Source organism: Solea senegalensis, linkage group LG14 (assembly GCF_019176455.1).
Source record: "Solea senegalensis isolate Sse05_10M linkage group LG14, IFAPA_SoseM_1, whole genome shotgun sequence".
NCBI classification, from domain to species: Eukaryota; Metazoa; Chordata; class Actinopteri; order Pleuronectiformes; family Soleidae; genus Solea; species Solea senegalensis.
Window position 1 is genome coordinate 25,355,184 of NC_058034.1, and position 19,442 is coordinate 25,374,625.

The 19,442-nt window shown below is 42.2% G+C and overlaps 1 protein-coding gene across 1 annotated transcript; it reads left to right on the forward strand.

Moving 5' to 3' along the window:
* The first annotated feature begins 2,993 nt into the window (after positions 1–2,993).
* podn (podocan) lies at positions 2,994–19,442 on the forward strand. The gene is made up of 11 exons (XM_044043202.1): positions 2,994–3,134; positions 5,100–5,378; positions 5,491–5,584; positions 7,052–7,116; positions 8,100–8,209; positions 8,312–8,468; positions 8,847–8,962; positions 9,112–9,325; positions 9,408–9,851; positions 10,302–10,450; positions 18,795–19,442. Exons 2-11 carry the CDS (start codon positions 5,112–5,114, stop codon positions 18,925–18,927), a joined length of 1,749 nt encoding a protein of 582 aa, XP_043899137.1. The 5' UTR covers positions 2,994–3,134; positions 5,100–5,111; the 3' UTR covers positions 18,928–19,442.

Sequence of the window (19,442 nt, forward strand, 5' to 3'; positions counted from 1 at the left end):
ACCATCAAACTACTATTAGTAATTGATTAGTACTCAAAATACAAATACAAGTAAAAACACCACTTTCACCACAATCATGATGATCAGGTGAAAGTGAGTCTAATAACACTGACAATGAAATGCTTGACAGCAGAATAAACCAGGCTTTTACAGACATTAAACCCATGTGTAACGACAGACTGAGACCCAGAGGCCGGAGCTGTGCTGGAATCTGGCTCAGAGACATTTGTGTTCGTGCCATTTTTCCTCCGTTTACAAAGGAAAAACGTCAGCGTGGCAGTTTGGAAGCAGGTCCTCCAAAAAGGGGGGAAACATACGCGGAGCGCGCCAAAGTGACGGTTCTGTCCAAGGTCTGTCCCGACTAAACAGAGGAGCATTGTTGTGGAAAGTCACAGTCATGTAGCCTTGAAACAGGCCCCTAAATTGTGAGGGAGGAGTCATTTCTCTGTGTGTGTGTGTGTGTGTTAATGTGGAGCCAGGGAGGAGTGTGATCATTTACACTGAATAAACACTGAAGATTATGTTTGGACATCTGGCCAATATTTCCATTCGTAATGTCCATAAACTCAACTTTTTACCATAACAGCAAGAATCGAGCTACAGACTTTTTTTGTTTAATGTAATTTGGAGGAAATATTAGGGAAATACAAACTGATTTTAGCCACTCACGTCTTTATCTCACTGTCAGACAGACTTTTCCTGCAGGAAACTGAAGTTTGTAAACCACTCACTCTCCCACACCAAACCTCAGAGAGAAAATCAGTGATTTTAGCTGCTGGTGACACAGGAGCTGCTGGTCCTCTGCTGCCTCATGTGGTCACTTTGTGTCACTGACGTCACATTTAAACAATATAGGGTCACATTTAAACAATATAATTATCACATTTATACAATATAATTATCACATTTATACAATATAGTGTCACATTTATACGATATAATTATCACGTTTATACAATATAATTATCACATTTATACAGTATAGTGTAACATTTATAAAATATAATTATCACGTTTATAGAATATAATTATCACATTTATACGGTATAGTGTCACATTTATACAATATAATTATCACGTTTATACAATATAATGATCATGTTTATACAAGATAATTATCACGTATATACAATATAATTATCACATTTATACAATATAATGATCACATTTATACAATATAATTATCACATTTATACAATATAGTGTCACATTTATACAATATAATTATCACGTTTATACAATATAATTTTCATGTTTATACGATATAATTATCACGTTTATAAAATATCATTATCACATTTATACAATATAATTTTCATGTTTATACAATATAATTATCACATTTATACGATATAATTATCACATTTATACAATATAATATCACATTTATACGATATAATTATCATATTTATACAATATAATTATCACATTTATACAATATAATATCACATTTATACGATATAATTATCATATTTATACAATATAATTATCACATTTATACAATATAATTATCACGTTTATACAATATAATTATCACATTCATATACATTTATACAATATAATTATCACGTTTATACAATATAATTATCACATTTATACAATATAATTCATACACAATACAATTATCACATTTATACAATATAATTATCATTTATACATTGTCTTTATACATATAATTATATATAATTATCACATTCACATATAATTATCACGTTTATACAATATAATTATCACATTCATACAATATAATTATCACATTCATACAATACAATTATCACATTTATACAATATAATTATCACGTTTATACAATATAATTATCACATTTATACGATATAGTGTCACATTTATACGATATAATTATCACGTTTATACGATATAGTGTCACATTATATAAGATGACACTGATACAGACCCCCCCACACACACACTGTGACACTAATAGACTTCCGTACTGTGTAACCTTTGTGAGTAATTTCATTTGTTTAGCAAACCTCCAACATCATGGCGACCTGTAGTTTATAAAAAGGTGTTTAATAAAAAGAGATAAACTGGACAGAACAACCATTAGAACTATAAAAGTCTACTTGTTCTGTTTTACACCACCATGAGGTTCAACTACTGAGGACCAGCTCTTAGTTATGCTGCTATTTTCCTGTGGTACACACACATTCACTCTCTCACACTCAGGATATGATTATGACTTTTTATATGTCATTAACCTTGTCTCTTTCTCTCCCTAGTTTGTGTCTTTCCTTCCTTCCCTCTTTCTCTCTCTGTATTCTCATCATGCAGGTTGCAGGATCAAGATCCAGTTTCCGAGGCTACGCTCATCGTCACCATTATTATTATTTTGTAATTAAAAAGTCGATATCAGTAACTGTATAAACTTGTAACCTGATACAGTTGTTGTGTATCTGCTGCTGGTCTCCCTCTCTCTCTTCTGTCTCTCCCTCATCTCCCTCTTGTCCTTTCTCTCCCCCCATTTTCTGTCCCCCATTTTTCCTTTCACCCCAACCGGTCGAGGCAGATGACCGCACATCTCTGAGCCTGGTTCTGTCAGAGATTTCTTCTTCTGTTAAGAGGGAGTTTTTTCTCTCCACTGATGCCTAGTGTTTGCTCATTGTGTGAACTGTTGGGGTTCTCTGCTCTCCTTGATGTTGTCTATGTACAGTGCCTTGAAATAATGTATGTTATGATTTGGCGCTATACAAATAAAATTGAATTGAATTGAATTGTTTATGACAGGGACGCCCAAATGTGTGGCAAATGTGTGTAAAATGCTCAGGTCTGTCTTAGATGATATTAAAAAGTATCACAGCACAAACTAAGCAGTGAGGAGAGGAAACAGAAACACTCGAGGAAAGAATGTAAGTTTCTGGCTGAGAGTCAGAGCAGAGCTGTTTGTCATTCTCACTCCCTTCCCCTTCTCTTCTCTTCTCTCGTCCCTTTTCCTGTCTTTCTCTGAACTTTCTCTCGCCCACTCCCACTCCCCTGTCTCTCTCTCTTTCTCTCTCTCTCTCTCTCACACACACACACATCTGGAGGGTGTCTGCTGTGGCTGGGACTCGTCTCCTGCTATGGGACAGCCCGTGTTCAGAGTAGACGGCAGTCTTCGGTGCACTTCTGCAGAAAGGTAAAGAGCAGACTTTTACTTTTATATTTTTTGATTTGACTGCATGTGTCTTTGTTGCTCTACTGTGGAATAACATGTCGGTGTCATTCACACACGTATGACACACGTCTGACATGTGTGTTCCAGATGATTCCACACAAACTCACAGAACCAAATATAACAAAAACAGTGCAAGTGCACATGCTTTTCATTCTCTCTGTCTGTGTGTGGATGAACAGCTGTTAGACACGTGCGTCTCATGGAGGACGAGCAGCTCTGAACTTAGAGACGACGTCAGAAACTGACACTCTCACTCACCCACTCACTTACACTCTCACTCACTCACACTCTCACTCACGCACTCACTCACACACTCACTCACTCATTCACTCACTGACATTCTCACTCACTCACTGACAACTCACTCACTGACACTCGCTCACTCTCTCACTCACTCACTCACTGACACTCACTCCTCTCACTCACTGACACTCACTTCACTCACTGACACTCTCACGCACTCACTCCACACTCACTCACTGACACTCCCACTCACTCACTGCTCTTTCACTCCCCTCACTCACTGACACTCTCACTCACTCACTCGCTCACTCTCTCACTCACTCACTCACACTCTCACTCACTCAATCACTCACTGACACACTCATTCACTGACCTCTCACTCACTCACTCACTCACCCACTTTCACTCACTCACACACACTCAGTCACTCACTCACTGCACTCACTCACACACTCACTCACTGACACTCTCACTCACCTCACTGCACTCACTCCACACTCTCACTCACTGACACTCTTTCACTCACTCCCACTGACCTCTCTCACTCACTCCTCACTCACTGACACTCACTCACTCACACACACTCACTCCCACTCACTCATTCCCACACACTCACTCCCCACTCACTCACTCACTGGCCTCTCACTCACCCACTCACTACACTCACTCACTCACTCACTCACTGACACTCTCACTCACTCACTCACACACTCACTCACTCCACTGACACTCTCACTCACTGACACCTCTTTCACTCTTACTCACTCACTCACTCACTCACTCACTCTCACTCACTCACTGACACTCTCACTCACTCAACTCCTCACTCACTCCCACTCACCACACACTCATTCACTGACACTCACTCACTCACTCACTCCCACCACTCACTCACTCACTCACTCACTCACTCACTCACCTCTCTCACCTCTCACTCACTCACACACTCACCACTCACTCACTCACTCACTCACTCACTGACTCACTCACTCACTCACTCACTGACACTCTCACCTCACTCACACACACCTCACTCACCACTCACTCACTGACACTTCACACACACACTCACTCACTCACTCACTCACTCACACCCTCACTCACCCACTCACTTACACTCTTACTCACTCACTCCACTCCTCTCTCTCACTCACACACACTCACTCACTCACTCACTGACACTCACTCATACTCATTCACACACACTCCTCACACCCTCCTCACCCACCACCCACCACTACACTCTTACTCACTCACTCACTCACTGACACTCTCTTTCACTCACTCACTCACAGTGAGTGAGTACTCCTTTCAGCTGACACTCTCACTCCTCACTGCACTCACTCACTCACTCACTCACTCACTCACTCACTCACTGCCCCCTGCTGTCTGTTAGAGGTAAAGCAGTCTTGTAAGATCACTGTCACCAGGTCTGGCGCAGACTTTGAAGTACATGTGTTGTGGGATGGGAGGCCAGTGCAGGTCACGTGATCTCTGGAGTTCTGGACCTGTTGAAGTTCATTGAGGAGCTTTGCTGGTTGAACCGTAGAGGGCGCTGTTGCAGCAGTAGTCGATTTTGGAAGTAATGAATGCATGAATCATGGAGTGATGACCGGAGGAGTTAGAAGAAGAGGGTTTTAGTGAAAACACTTCATGACCTGATGTTTCTAACTTCTCTGACAGGAGATCGTGAACATGGCCTTTAGCAGACATCCCTCGCTGCAGACTCTGACTGTGCTCCTCCTGCTCTGGGTTTTGGTGAACTGCCAGACAACACTTGAACCTGTGGAAGAGGATGAAGGAGAACCTGTGGAGGAGACGACAGTGGTGACCAAATCAGAGGCGTTCCAGTGTCCGCTGGACTGCAGCTGCACGGCAGAGGGCTCGGTGGACTGCGCGGGAGTCGACCTTGTGGAGTTTCCCGCCAAGCTGTCAGATAAAACCCGTCAGCTCTCGCTGCAGGTGTTTTTACACCCACATGATCTGTGGTTCAGGGGACTCATGAGGGAGCCACTGCAGAGCCTCTTCAGTCTGTCTGTGTTCTCACTCTCTGTGCTTTGTCTCCTGGAAACAGAACAACAAAATCGAGGAGATAACAGTGGAGCATGTATCTCACCTGTATCAACTGGAAACGCTCAACCTTCAGAACAACTGGCTCACCTCACACGGTATTCACACCTCACACCTCAGGGTTTCACACACTGACATCACCAAAATAACACATTTGAACTCAGTGATGGAGGCAGCAGTGGATCAACAAAAATCAAAACCATTGATTTCCTCTAAGGACTTTGGTGTGGGACAGTGAGTGATCAACAAAACGACACAAAGTCATACAAAAAAACAATGTTACAATGACTTGAGAAGCTCTCAGGAACAGAAACAGACGCCACAGCTGGTCAGAAATCTGCAGACACGCAGCATTTACATGTTGGCAGCACTCTGGGCCCAAAGCACAACAATCAAGCAAATGGGTTTGAGTCACACACAATGAGTGGGAACAAAGTAGATCCAACACGAAGGAACATCACATGTGACATGTGTTTTGTTGTTATGGGCTTTATGTGGCTGGTGAAATGCTCCAACAATAAGTGGTGTCATCTTAACCTCAGACTCACATGGATTAGCCCTCATACAGCTGCTGTGGACGCCAGTGTCATGTGCAGGCATTAAGCTCTGAGAACCAGCCTGTAACACAGACCTTTCTTAAAAACAGCCATTTCATGCAAGGACTCTCCCACACCAAACCCCACAGAGAAAATCAGTGATTTTAACATCACAAACAGGAGTTGTTGATCCACTGCTGCCTCCATCACTAAGTTCAAATGTCTTATTTTGTCACCTTTTGTCACTGTTTAGTAATCTTAATTTGAATTAACCTCAGTGACACAAAGGGACCACGCGAGGCTGCAGAGGACCAGCAGCTCCTGTGTCCCCGCCAGCTAAAATCACTGATTTTCTCTCTGGACTTTGGTGTAGGAGAATGAGTGGTTTACAAAAGTCTGTCAAACAGTGAGATAAAGACGTGATCATGTTCTTAAGATATCGTGGACTTGAACTGACTGATTTTTATTAGTTTATTAGTTGAGTCTTTTGTTACTTCGCCCGACAGAGTGGGAGTGAAGTATTTTTGGTGGCTCTGTGTGTGTGTGTGTGTGTTCGTGTGTCTGTCTGTGTTTCCGCACTTGCTGAGCAACAGAACAGAGGCCCAAGAATACACACAATCTTCTGATCTGCAGTCTGGAGTGTGTTACACAGGCTTGTGAAGTCTGCCATCTCTGATCGCCTTGTTTTTCCATGTTTTCAGTGCATGATCCTCTGTAACTCAGACAAAATCAGCGTTGTCCGACTTCACCTAAAATAATCTCTTTGATGCAGAAATGTTACATGTTCTTTGATTTGACCAAACTGTGACCTCAGAGTTGAAAACATCCAGCTGGATCCACTTGTCCTGAACATTGCACCACTTGAAAACTGATTCACTGCTTCTCAGAACACACGAGCACAGACTGAGTCAGAGCCATTAATATCGCAGCATTATAAGAAATGATGTGTCATCTAAACTTGGGATGCTGGACTGAGTAAAATGATCGTGTGGAGAATGTGGAGTGTGTTTTGTATTTTTGTCTTCTCAGGCCTTGAAGATGAAGGATTTGAGATGCTGGAAGAACTGGCTTATTTATACTTGGCAAACAACAAGGTGAGTCATCCAGTAGAGCAAAGCAGAGCAGAGTGCAGTGTGACATGGTGAATATAACTGACTGTGCCAGCTGGTCACAAACATCACTGATGACCCTCTGGGACAGAGAGACAGGATGGACAGATTTGTGATATGGAAACAGGATCCAGGAAGAATAGGGGGATTTTAAAGTGCTCACTAAGCCTCAAAGACACCAACGCTGCTTTAATCCATGAACCATATTATGAAGGAGAGGGCTCTAATGGTGCTTTTCCACCACGGCTCGGCTCTGCTCCATCAGTGATGGAACCTGATACCTGGTGTTCTGACAGGGTTCCAAGCAGGCAGGGCTGATACTAAACTGTGACGTCACCACACTAACCAGAAGATGCTTTATGAGATTTTTATGAACTAAATTTTGGGATGTGACTGAATGAATGATCAACAAAATGGACATTTCCATTAAAGTTTCACCTTTGACAAAAAATATGATCTCTTATGTCACCGACAGGATTTGTCATGTGTATGTCCCATTACTGCAACTCCTACGGCGGTCGCATGTAATATCTAGAATATTCTAGAACTATGTACCGGCAATCTGTCCATGGTGTGACCCGGCCTTTAGAGGATGGATGGATGGATACCGGAAAGCAGAGAAATAGAGCTTTGCACTCATATAGTACTTGTCATTAAGGTAGAACCTCAGGACTTCAGAGGAACAAGCGTCCAATCACAGACGAGATTCACCATCACACGTTTGTGACTTCAGCTTCTCAGTACTGTAATTCCTTGTTGAGTTGGTTGAATAACTGGCAGATATGGAAAGTGAAAGTTATGCCGGGAAAAGGTGCAGAAGAACTTACTCATTGAACACTTTTTCGACAATTCTACAGCCATAAAATCAAAATAAATCCAGGTGGTTATCCTGAATATCATGATGCTCATAAGAGGGTTAAAGGGCTGGCAAGAAATGTTGCTGTGTTAATCTTTCTTTATGTTTGCAGCTCACTTCAGCACCAAAGGTACTTCCACCCTCACTGATCAGTGCTGATTTTGCTGCTAATCAGCTCACAAAGATCTACCCGTATACGTTTGGCTACAAACCAAAGCTGAGGTACAAGCGTGCGCGTGTGTGTTTGTGTAAATTAATCTTTTTGTTTGTGGAATTTTAATGTGTTCACCTGTGGCCGTGTGTTCTCCTCATTGTGGCCGGCAGGTCTGTGTATCTTCATAACAACAAGCTGACAGAGGCAGGACTTCCTGATCACATGTTCAATGGTTCTAACAGTCTGGAGATCCTGACCTTGTCCAGCAACTTCCTGCGGGTTGTTCCCAACAACCTGCCGCCCAGCCTTTACCGTCTTCATCTGAAGGTAACGAGAACACCTGGATACACCTGGAGAGGAGTTCATGTACAGATACTTTCTCATCTGACTGTGATTAGCAACAGTCATGGTAATGTATGAGGAACAACTTGAAGTTGTTTTCACACCTAATAGTCCGCTAGACTCGGTACAATTGGGTCCATGAATATTTCAACGTGACTAAGTGAAACGAACAATGTGTATTCCATGCCTTCAAAGGATTTGTGTCGTATGATTCCTGTGTTTCGTACAAATCATGCTTATGATGGACAGGAAAAGTCATGCTTTCAAACACTGTGTTGTCTAAAGTGTGACCAACAACTTGAGTCAAGTAACACATAAGGATTGTTGTTGTTGTTGTTGTTGTTGTTGTTATTGTTGTTACAGAGTAACAAGCTGGAGAAAATCCCAGCTGGGGCCTTTGACACCTTATCAAACCTCAGAGAGTTATATCTTCAGAACAACCTCCTAAGCAACGAGGGCATGGACAATGATACGTTCAGGTTGATAAAATCCTGCTTCACAGTCCATCAGTGGTTTATTTCTAACCTGCTGATGTTGTTGCCAAGTGTAAAACATTGATTATACATGGGTGCGAACTCTTGGCAGGATCAGAGAAATGACTGGATTGCTTCCTCTTTTTCTCTGGTAGTCAACTGAGCAGCCTGGAGTGCCTCGATTTGTCAAACAACAACTTGAGTGTTGTCCCCGGGGGCCTGCCTCGCAATCTGGTGCTGCTACACCTGGAGAAAAACGCCATCCGCAGCATCCCTGGAGACGCTCTCACCGCCGTCCGGAACCTTGAATACTTGCTCCTTCACAATAACAAGCTCCGTGCACGCTCCATCCACCCAGCATCATTCATGGTACTTTTATTTTCTCTGTTACTCAAACATTTGACATGTTTGCTTTCCATGTAAATTCATTTTTAATTTGTGTTTTCACAAGGGTTTGAAGAAGCTTCATACTGTACACATGTATAACAACTTGCTGGAGCGGGTTCCCAGGGGTTTGCCTCGACGGGCCAAGACACTAATGCTGCTCCACAACCAAATTTCCGAACTTGGCCGCAACGACCTGGCTTTGCTGTATACGCTGACGGAGCTGAACCTCAGCTACAACAAGCTGACCAGTCCAAAGGTTCACCGCGATGCCTTCAGGAAGCTGCGGGACCTGGAGAAACTGGACCTGTCGGGGAATGGCCTTCACTCGTTGCCACTGGGTCTTCCCCGCAGCCTGCAGGTGCTGGAAATCAAGAACAACCAGCTCAACTCAATACCAGATGGAGCACTGACGGGCATGGAGAAGCTACAAAAGATCATCCTGAGTGACAATCAGCTGAAACTGAACTCAGTCTACCAGGGAGCTTGGATGGAGCTCAGTGCGCTCACAGTGAGTGTCCAAGGATCATATCGGATACTCTGAACCTGAGCATTTACGAACATCATGAGGCTTTGATTTAATTGGATCTTCCTTGTACTTAAAATGATAGTTCATCATAGTTCAGAGATAGTTTTTTGCACTCACTGCACTGTGAGACTGAAACACTGTGGCCCACTCACTGAATACATGCTCAAACAACAGAACAACAGATTTCACAGGAACTGTGTTAAATTGTAAACAGTTCTTGGTTCTTGGCAATGTGGTGTGCAAGGTGCAGCCATCACTGACTGTGTCAGTATCTCTTACAGCTGTAATTGTCACCAAAAACCTGAACATTCAAGAACATTAATACAATTTCATACTTACAGTAGTTCACTCATTTTAGCATAAATGTTTAATGTTGATCAACAAAAAGGATTTAAGATGATATCTATGATAATTTGCCTCTTCTAATTTCAGACATTAGACCTGTCTGGAAACCAGCTGACACACATCCCCTCTGACCTGCCTGAGTCTCTGGAGTATCTTCACCTGCAAAGTAACCGCATCTCTGCCATTCCTGAGTCAGCATTCGAAGGCACTCCGAACATCAAAGGCATCTTTTTACGGTAAGGGACCTGCAAACCATTCACCTGACCAAACCTGATCATACAAGATCATACCTGAACATACCTGATCATACCTGAACATACCTGAACATACCTGATCATACCTGATCATACCTGAACATACCTGTTCATACCTGAACATACCTGATCATACAAGATCATACCTGATCATACCTGACCATACCTGATCATACCTGAACATACCTGAACATACCTGATCATACCTGATACATACCTGAACATACCTGATTCATACCTGAACATACCTGAACATACAAGATCATACCTGAACATACCTGATCATACCCTGAACATACCTGATCATACCTGATCATACCTGAACATACCTGTTCATACCTGATCATACCTGAACATCACCTGAATGATACCTACCTGATCATAAGATCATACCTGAACATACCTGTTCATACCTCATACCTGATCATACCTGAACATACCTGATCATACAAGATCATACCTGAACATACCTGATCATACCTGATCATACCCGAACATACCTGAACATACCTGAACATACCTGAACATACCTGAACATACCTGATCATGACCTGATACATACTGAACATACATGATCATACCTGATCATACCTGACCATACCTGATCATACAAGATCATACCTGATCATACCTGAACATACCTGATCATACCTGAACATACCTGAACATACCTGATCATACCTGAACATACAAGATCATACAAGATCATACCTGACCATACCTGATACCTGACCATACCTGATCATACTCGATCATACAAGATCATAATCGAACATACCTGATCATACCTGAACATACCTGATCATACAAGATCATACCTGAACATACCTGATCATACCTGATCATACCTGATACATACATCAGATCATACCATGAACATACCTGATCATACCTGATCATACCTGACCATACCTGATCATACAAGATCATACCTGAACATACCTGATCATACCTGAACATATCTATTCAATTCAATTTAATTTTATTTGTATAGCGCCAAATCATAACATACATTATCTCAAGGCTCTGTACATAGACAACATCAAGGAGAGCAGAGAACCCCAACAGTTCACACAATGAGCAAACACTAGGCATCAGTGGAGAGAAAAAACTCCCTCTTAACAGAAGAAGAAATCTCTGACAGAACCAGGCTCAGAGATGTGTGGTCATCTGCCTCGACCGGTTGGGGTGAAAGGAAAATGGGGGACAGAGGAGAGGTGGGGGACAGAAAGGGGGGAGAGAAAGGACAAGAGGGAAATGAGGTAGAGACAGAAGAGAGAGAGAGACCAGGAGCAGATACACAACAACTGTATCAGGTTACAAGTTTATACAGTTAATGATATCCACTTTTAATTATAACATAATAATAATGGTGATGATATGGATAGCCTCGAAAACTGGATCTGGATCCTGCAACCTGCAAGATGAGAATACAGAGAGAGAGAGGGAAGGGAGGAAAGACACAGACTAGGGAGAGAAAGAGACAAGGTTAATGACATATAAAAAGTCATATTCATACCCTGAGTGTGAGAGAGTGAATGTGCGTGTACCACAGGAAAATCCCCCAGCAGTCTAGGTCTATAGCAGCATAACTAAGAGGTGGTCCAGGTTTCCCTAAACCAGCTCTTACTATAAGCTTTATCAAAAAGGAAAGTTTTAAGTCTAGCTTTAAATACAGAGAGAGGCTCCGCCTCCCGAACTGTCATTGGAAGCTGGTTCCACAGGAGAGGAGCCTGGTAACTAAAGGCTCTGCCTCCCATTCTACTCTTACATACTCTGGGAACCACAAGTAAACCTGTATTTTGTGACCTAAGTGGTCTGTTAGGGTGATAGGGTAAGACTAGGTCTTTCAGGTATGAAGGGGCCTGACCATTAAGTGCTTTGTACGTGAGGAGGAGGATTTTAAATTGAATTCTAAACTGTGGGTGGAGCCAGTGTAGAGAACCTACCACTGGAGTTATATGGTCTCTCTTTCTTGTTCCTGTCAGAACTCGTGCTGCAGCATTTTGAATGAACTGAAGGGTTCTAACAGACTTGTTGGAACATCATGATAATAAGGAGTTACAGTAATCTAATCTAGATGTAACAAAAGCATGAACTAGTTTTTCAGACATATCTGATCATACCTGAACATACCTAAACATATCTGACCATATTTGAACATATTTGAACGTACCTGAACATATCTGAACATACCTGAACATATTTGAACATATTTGAACATCCCTGAACATATCTGACCATATTTGAACATACCTGAACATATCTGACCATATTTGAACATATTGGAACATACCTGAACATATTGAACATATCCGAATATATCTGAACATATTTGAACATCCCTGAACATATTTGAACATACCTGAACATATTTGAACATACCTGACCATACCTGAACATATCTGATCATACCTGAACATATCTGACCATATTTGAACATATTTGAACATATTTGAACATACCTGAACATATTTGAACATATCTGACCATACCTGACCGTATCTGAACCCAACAATCGTTTTGGGGTTTATTTCTGAAACCCGACCCAAACCTGACTATCCTTCCTGGATTTGGCCAAACCTGGCCCAACCCGATGGGTTCAGGTCGGATATCCATACTCTTTTCTGCACAGGGTCTACAGATGATTACATTCATATCACAGAGAAGATAGTGGACTTCTGTGGACTTATGGATGTGGGAGGTTTGATTCCATTCGTATTCTCAGTCTTGTTGCTGCTCATAAACAATCCTCGATTTCCAACGAGTGGTCGTAATCTCTAATCACACTTCATTCCTCCTCCAGGGTTGTTTGCACAAGCTTTTCGGCTTCAAATTTATCATATGACCCACTTAGGCAAAAACCAAACACTCTCTGTGCTTCCCTGAGGTTGATAGAAACCTCATGGTATTTGGGATTAATTCCATCTGAGGAAGTGATTTTGCAAGAGTGACCAGAGCAGACCTGTGAGGAAATTTGCTCTGTTTGTTTAAAGTGCTTTGCTCGTCACACATCTGCAACTGGACTTCACCTCCCTTTTTTACACTGAGCTTGACTCGCAGGTCAGATTCAGGTTTTCAGCACGGAGGAAAATCACTTCATTACATTACATGTCATTTAGCAGACACTTTTATCCAAAGCAACTTACAATGGAAATGAGTACAATTAGCCAGGGGTGGAGTCGAACTTGTGACTTATGTCTTTCGCACATAGGGTACCGGTCTTAACCACTGAGCCACTCCACCCCACTTCAAAAATACTTAACAACAATAATAATAATAATAATGATGATGATAACAACTTTTTTTATAAAGCACCTTTCGCCTTTAAGCGAAAGGCGCTGGAGGTGATCCGGAACTAACGGGGAGCCAGTGCAGTTGTTTCAGCGCGGGGTTGATGTGTTGCCAAGGTTTGGTTGATACAAAGCGACCACACGAGGCAGCAGTAGACCAGCAGCTCCTGTGTCCCCGTAAGCTAAAATCACTGATTTTCTCTATGGACTTTGGTGTGGGAGAGTGAGTGGTTTACAAATTTCAGTTTTCTGTTGGAAAAGTCTGTCTCACAGTGATATAAAGATGTCAACAACCTTTTATTAGGTTTAGTGGCTAAAATCAGTTTGACCATGTCTATCCTTTTAGCATAAAGCCTGGAAATGGCTAACCTTTCCAAAAGGTAATAGAAAATCTGCGTACCAGTGCTTTGAAAGCATTTGAACACTTTTAATTAACTAATTTACAAAAAACTATTGAACAATTTGATTATTTTCTTTAATTTACTCTGCAGACATTAGACTGGTGCTATTCTTGTCATCTAACTCTGGCCAAAAAAGTAAATAAACACATTCATAAATGTCAAACTAGTAATTTTTCAGTTTTGCAACACAATGAGCAGATGTTAGTTTCCAAATGTTGTGAAACAACTTGTTCAGAAATGTCGCCGTCTGTTAATAATCAACTAAATTTACTGTGTTGGATCGGGTGACTGGGCTTGACACTGCAGAGCACTGCTATCTATAATCCCTCCGTATACTCTCACTCGTGTGCATTCAGCAACTTTTGCTCTGTGGTTTATTCCACAGAGACCAGACTCTGGGTGTTTAGCAGCTGTCACAGCAGAGTAAAGAGGTTTGAGACCAAACGCTTTCAAGGCTTTTGTTGTGTTTGGTTTTCAGTCTGACCTCAACCTGGTGTTTCTGGGCCTTGACCTTTTCCGGGCTGTTGTCCTCTTCATGTTGTTCATATCAGCTGCTGCTGCATTTTTTTTTCATCACCAAAATCCCCCTCCAGCTGGAATCCTTGCGTTTCAGCCAATCTAGAGCCACTGGAATGTTTGCATCAGTAGGGGAAGTAGAAGGAGGTTTTATGTGTGTGTGTGTGTTCTTGTATTTGTTACCTCTTTAGGACTTTTTTCTGTCATAAACACTGATCTTGTCAGGACCAGTAGTCCTCATGGACACCAAAACCTGGTTCTGATGAGGCAGAACCTGATTTCTGAGGAACTGGCTGCGGTTGAGTTGAGGGAGGCAAGACAAAAAACCTTTATATATGAGGACCCACTTTTTAAAGATGGAAAACTATCCATTGATTACATCAGGGATCAGTTCTGTTCCTGTGTGCAGTGATGATGGACAGGTGGACAGATGCGGTCAGACAGGGGTCTCCATGGACATGTTGTTTATATTGTATGCAGATTATATTGTATCTGTAGTGAGAGTAAGGAGCAGGTGGGAAAGAGCCAAATAATGAGCTGTTATCTCCATACACCAACAGACTGTCTGCCAAATAGTGAGCTGTTATCTCCATACACCAACAGACTGCCAAATAATGAGCTGTTATCTCCATCCACCAACAGACTGGCTGCCAAATAATGAGCTGTTATCGCCATACACCAACTGCCAAATAATGAGCTGTTATTGCCATACACCAACAGACTGTCTGCCAAATAATGATCTGTTATCTCCATACACCAGCAGACTGTCTGCCAAATAATGAGCTGTTATCGCCATACACCAACAGACTGTCTGCCAAATAATGAGTTGTTATCTCCATCCACCAACAGACTGTCTGCCAAATAATGAGCCAAATAATGAGCTGTTATCTCCATCCACCAACAGACTGTCTGCCAAATAATGAGCTCTTATCGCCATACACCAGCAGACTGTATGCCAAATAATGAGCTGTTATCTCCATCCACCAACAGACTGTTTGCCAAATAGTGAACTGTTCTACACATCCAACAAGAAACTGACTGCTACTCTTGACAACAGTGTCAGTTAAGTGTCAGAGTCAGTTGAGTGAACGCTGGCGCAACTGGCTGCCACTGCTCTCTCCTCTTGGCCTCCTTTGAATTTGGCTAGCTAGCTTAGCCAAGTTGGCTAGTGGCTCACCTGGCACATCCAACATCTCCATCGGGCTGTTTAATGTCCGCTCTTTGACCAACAAGGCTCCTCTTCTCCACGACATCCCTGAAGAGTTGGACTTTCTATGTCTTACTGAGACTTGGCAACAGCCCAATGATTATTCACAATTAAATGAATGTATCCCACCAGGGTTTGTTTACACCTGCAAATCTCGTGCCAAAGGCATGGGTGGTGACTCCACCACAGGAAGTGGAGGGTATCCTCAGTGACTCTCCCTCTGATCACTTCCTTGGAGTGTATAGCCCTTCAGATTAAAGGTCCAACACCCAGCTCAGTGTTAACAATAAACGCACAAGAGGCTAAGTGGACAATAAATGGAAGCCACAAACTTACTTCATTACGCGCGCTTTGGTATTAATCAACCAAAATGATCATCAGTAGAACCTCCTCCAACAACTTCACTGGCTCCCTGTCACATACCGAATCCAACATAAGATCCTCCTTCTCACCTTCAAACCTCTCCACAATCTTTCCCCGTCCTACCTCTCTGACGTCCTTCATCCCCACACTCCCTCTCGTTCCCTCAGATCCTCACTCTGCCCCCAGACTCACTGCACCCTCTGCCCGTCTCGTCACCATGGGGTCCAGGGTTTTCAGCCACTCTGCCCCTGCCTCTGGAACTCTCTCCAACACGACATCCGCAATATTGACTCCCTTCACACCTTTAAATGAAGACTCAAGTTTAGAATTGCTTTCTCCCTCTGACCCTCCCCCTTCTCTATGTTTTTAAAGTTTTTTTGTGTTTTTTAATGATGTACTGTAAGGTGACCTTGAGTGCTTTGAAAGGTGTCCTTAAATTAAATTTTTTAAATAAATTATTATTAAAAATTAAATTTAATAACTAGATCGGCAATTCCGTGCCGAAATTTCGAGCGTGCCTGCTGTTCTTGCGGCACGTGTTGTCGGGTGCAGGACTTGTGCTGGTAAAGGATTAAAGGATTGAACCTTCAAAAGATGAAGTATAGAGTGGTATTTTGGTGGAATCACCCTTTAAAACACCAAGTTTTAAAGGCGAGAGGGAGAGAGAGAGAGATTCACAAGCTCCTCTGTTTCCTATTCATGTGTATGTGGAAATTCTTCACAGTTTTCTGCGATTTTTGTTGCCATGGTTACTTAAAACGCTTAGAAAAGTCATAGCACACCAGTCCCGGTCAAGCTGCACGTTTTGATATAACATGTGTGGGGGTTTTCTCAAAACTGTGGGAGGAGTTACACGTCCAATTTTGGGTGGAAGAATACAGAGAGACTTACAAGCCCCTCCCTAAGTCCCCCCTTCTCCTTACACACACACCTGTCCCTAACTGTCCAAAACCAGTAGAGAAAACATATTTTAAAGTTGTCATATTTCAAGAACGGTTGATGATAGAGATTAAATTTTTGGTTGGTTTGTGACCGTCAGGAGGCTTTCAGCAGCTCCCACATTTCAGTTTGTACAAACGGGTGTGAATTGACAGAGAGATCACAGTTTTAAAATCACCCTTGTCTTGGTTTTTCCAAAACTCCAAAGCAGACATTTTAACATGGAAGTGAATGGAGGCTGAGACCAGAACTCTCTGCGCTTTGAGGTGATTTTAAGAAAAACTACAAATCATATGAACATGAGAACACTCACAGGGTTAGACGACTGTGTAGGTTGGAAATTATGGGCAGGAGAAGAGTTTGTTTAGAGATTTTTACCTCACACGTACACAATCTTACCTCTCACATTCACTAGTTTTGGCTCTCACAGCCACAATTTTACCTCTCACATACACAAAACACGCGCTTTACTGCGGTCAAGCCAGCCGTGGTTCGCGTTTGCCTGGTCAAATCAGCCGCACGTTTTTTTCCAGTGTGCGAAATGAAACTGCACTGAAGAGCTGGGAGTGACTGTGAGGAGTCCAAGATTCAAACACTACTGAACTAAGTACTCCCTAGACTACCTGCATGAATAATATGAAATGCTTTTGCTATGTACGTTTTGAGTAAACCTCTTTGAATCTTGGACTCCTCACAGTCACTCCCAGCTCTTCAGTGCGGTTTTATTACGATTACCGTAAACGATAGTAGATTTGCGCACTCGAAAAAAAAACGTGCGGTTGTTTGACCAGACAAACGCGAATCACGGCTGGCTTGACCGCCATGGTGCTGCTGTGCCTGATAACGAGGTCCCTCTCTAGCTGCCATCGGTGGCATGTTAGTACTGCTACGACCAGAAAGGAACAGTGACGTGATTTCACCGTCCACTGAGGCATGTCTGGTTGAAGTGATGTATTATTTGATACATTCTGAATGGCTTCTGGTGAAGATAGCAGACTGTTCAATAAAGCGGCAGCTTGGCTGAGCCACTCACGTTCTCTCCCAGCCGTCATGATGCACTACCTGGTCACCTGTACACACGCAATACACGCCCATTCTAAATCTGAAAACATCGAACAAAAGTGCAAAACTGCGATTATTTAAAGGTGAGAAAAGTCCCAAGTCTTGTGACTCGTTTAAAGTAACAATCATGTTTCTACGTTAAAGTATACAACACTGTGATGCTCCAAAGTGGGCTTGGTTTGTCTCCGTTTCCCATTCATGTGTATGTGAACATTTTTGCAGTTTTTCGCGATTTCTGTGTGAGGGTTTTCTCGAAACTGCGGGAGGAGTAGCGCGGCGAAAAACAGGCAGAGGAGGAATAATATCAAGAAGAATAAACGCGCAGGATTACAAGAGATGCTTGCGCTGCAATGCATTCTAGTCAGAACTCCCTATGCATTGCTGCAGGCATTAATAATAATTATAATAATTATAATAATTATAATAATTAGAATAAATGAGCTGTTCTATCTTAGATCACTTGACTTAGATTATACTTAAAGATGACTTCAAGTACTTACTCCAGCTTTAACTACAAACAAGTCCTTTGTTTTTTTCCTTTAAAGGTTTAACCGTCTTTCTGTGGACGCTGTGGACGAGAGCTCGTTCGCCCATCTGTCTAACTTACAGGTGCTGGACATCGGCTCGGGAAACAAGAGAGATGATCTGGAGGGGGACGAGGACGAGGAGGAAACTTAAACTGACATTGGACTGACATGGACTTTGAGATGGGACTGAACCTGTGAATGTGTGAATTTATTTCACACGTCCATTATCGTTTGTTGAAAGAGGCGCATATTTCTGGTGCAGGATACCGGATGAAGTTACGTTAGTTTCCATTGTATGGGCTGGTTAGTAATGCATAAACTGTACCTGAGCTTTGATATTTTTTTACATCTACATGGTTTTATAAAGAAATGCACACAAAAAGTCACAAAAATCCCTGTGAAGTTCACGCTGTAAAAGTCTCAATCATTATGAGAAAGCATGAAAAAGGACAGATGTTCACACTGTCATTACGTCTGCTTTATTTTCTTTTTAATTCTTTTGTTAATGGGTGCCTCGTTAAACAGACTTTAAAAAGTGTTTTTACGGCTAATATTGTGAAGCCATTTGTGTTGAAAACACCAGGACGACCGGTGAGTACGGTGGCTCGTAAGTTCAAAACAATGTTACAAAATTTGGGACAAATTTACACTCAGGACAAAAAGATT

What these genes read in the sequence shown, in the direction of transcription:
- podn (XM_044043202.1), top strand. Translation starts at nt 5,112, where the DNA reads ATGGCCTTTAGCAGACATCCCTCGCTGCAGACTCTGACTGTGCTCCTC. An exon ending in TTTACCGTCTTCATCTGAAG is followed by an intron (nt 8,469 to 8,846) that starts GTAACGAGAACA and finishes TTGTTGTTACAG; the next exon opens with AGTAACAAGCTGGAGAAAAT. An exon ending in ATCAAAGGCATCTTTTTACG is followed by an intron (nt 10,451 to 18,794) that starts GTAAGGGACCTG and finishes TTTCCTTTAAAG; the next exon opens with GTTTAACCGTCTTTCTGTGG.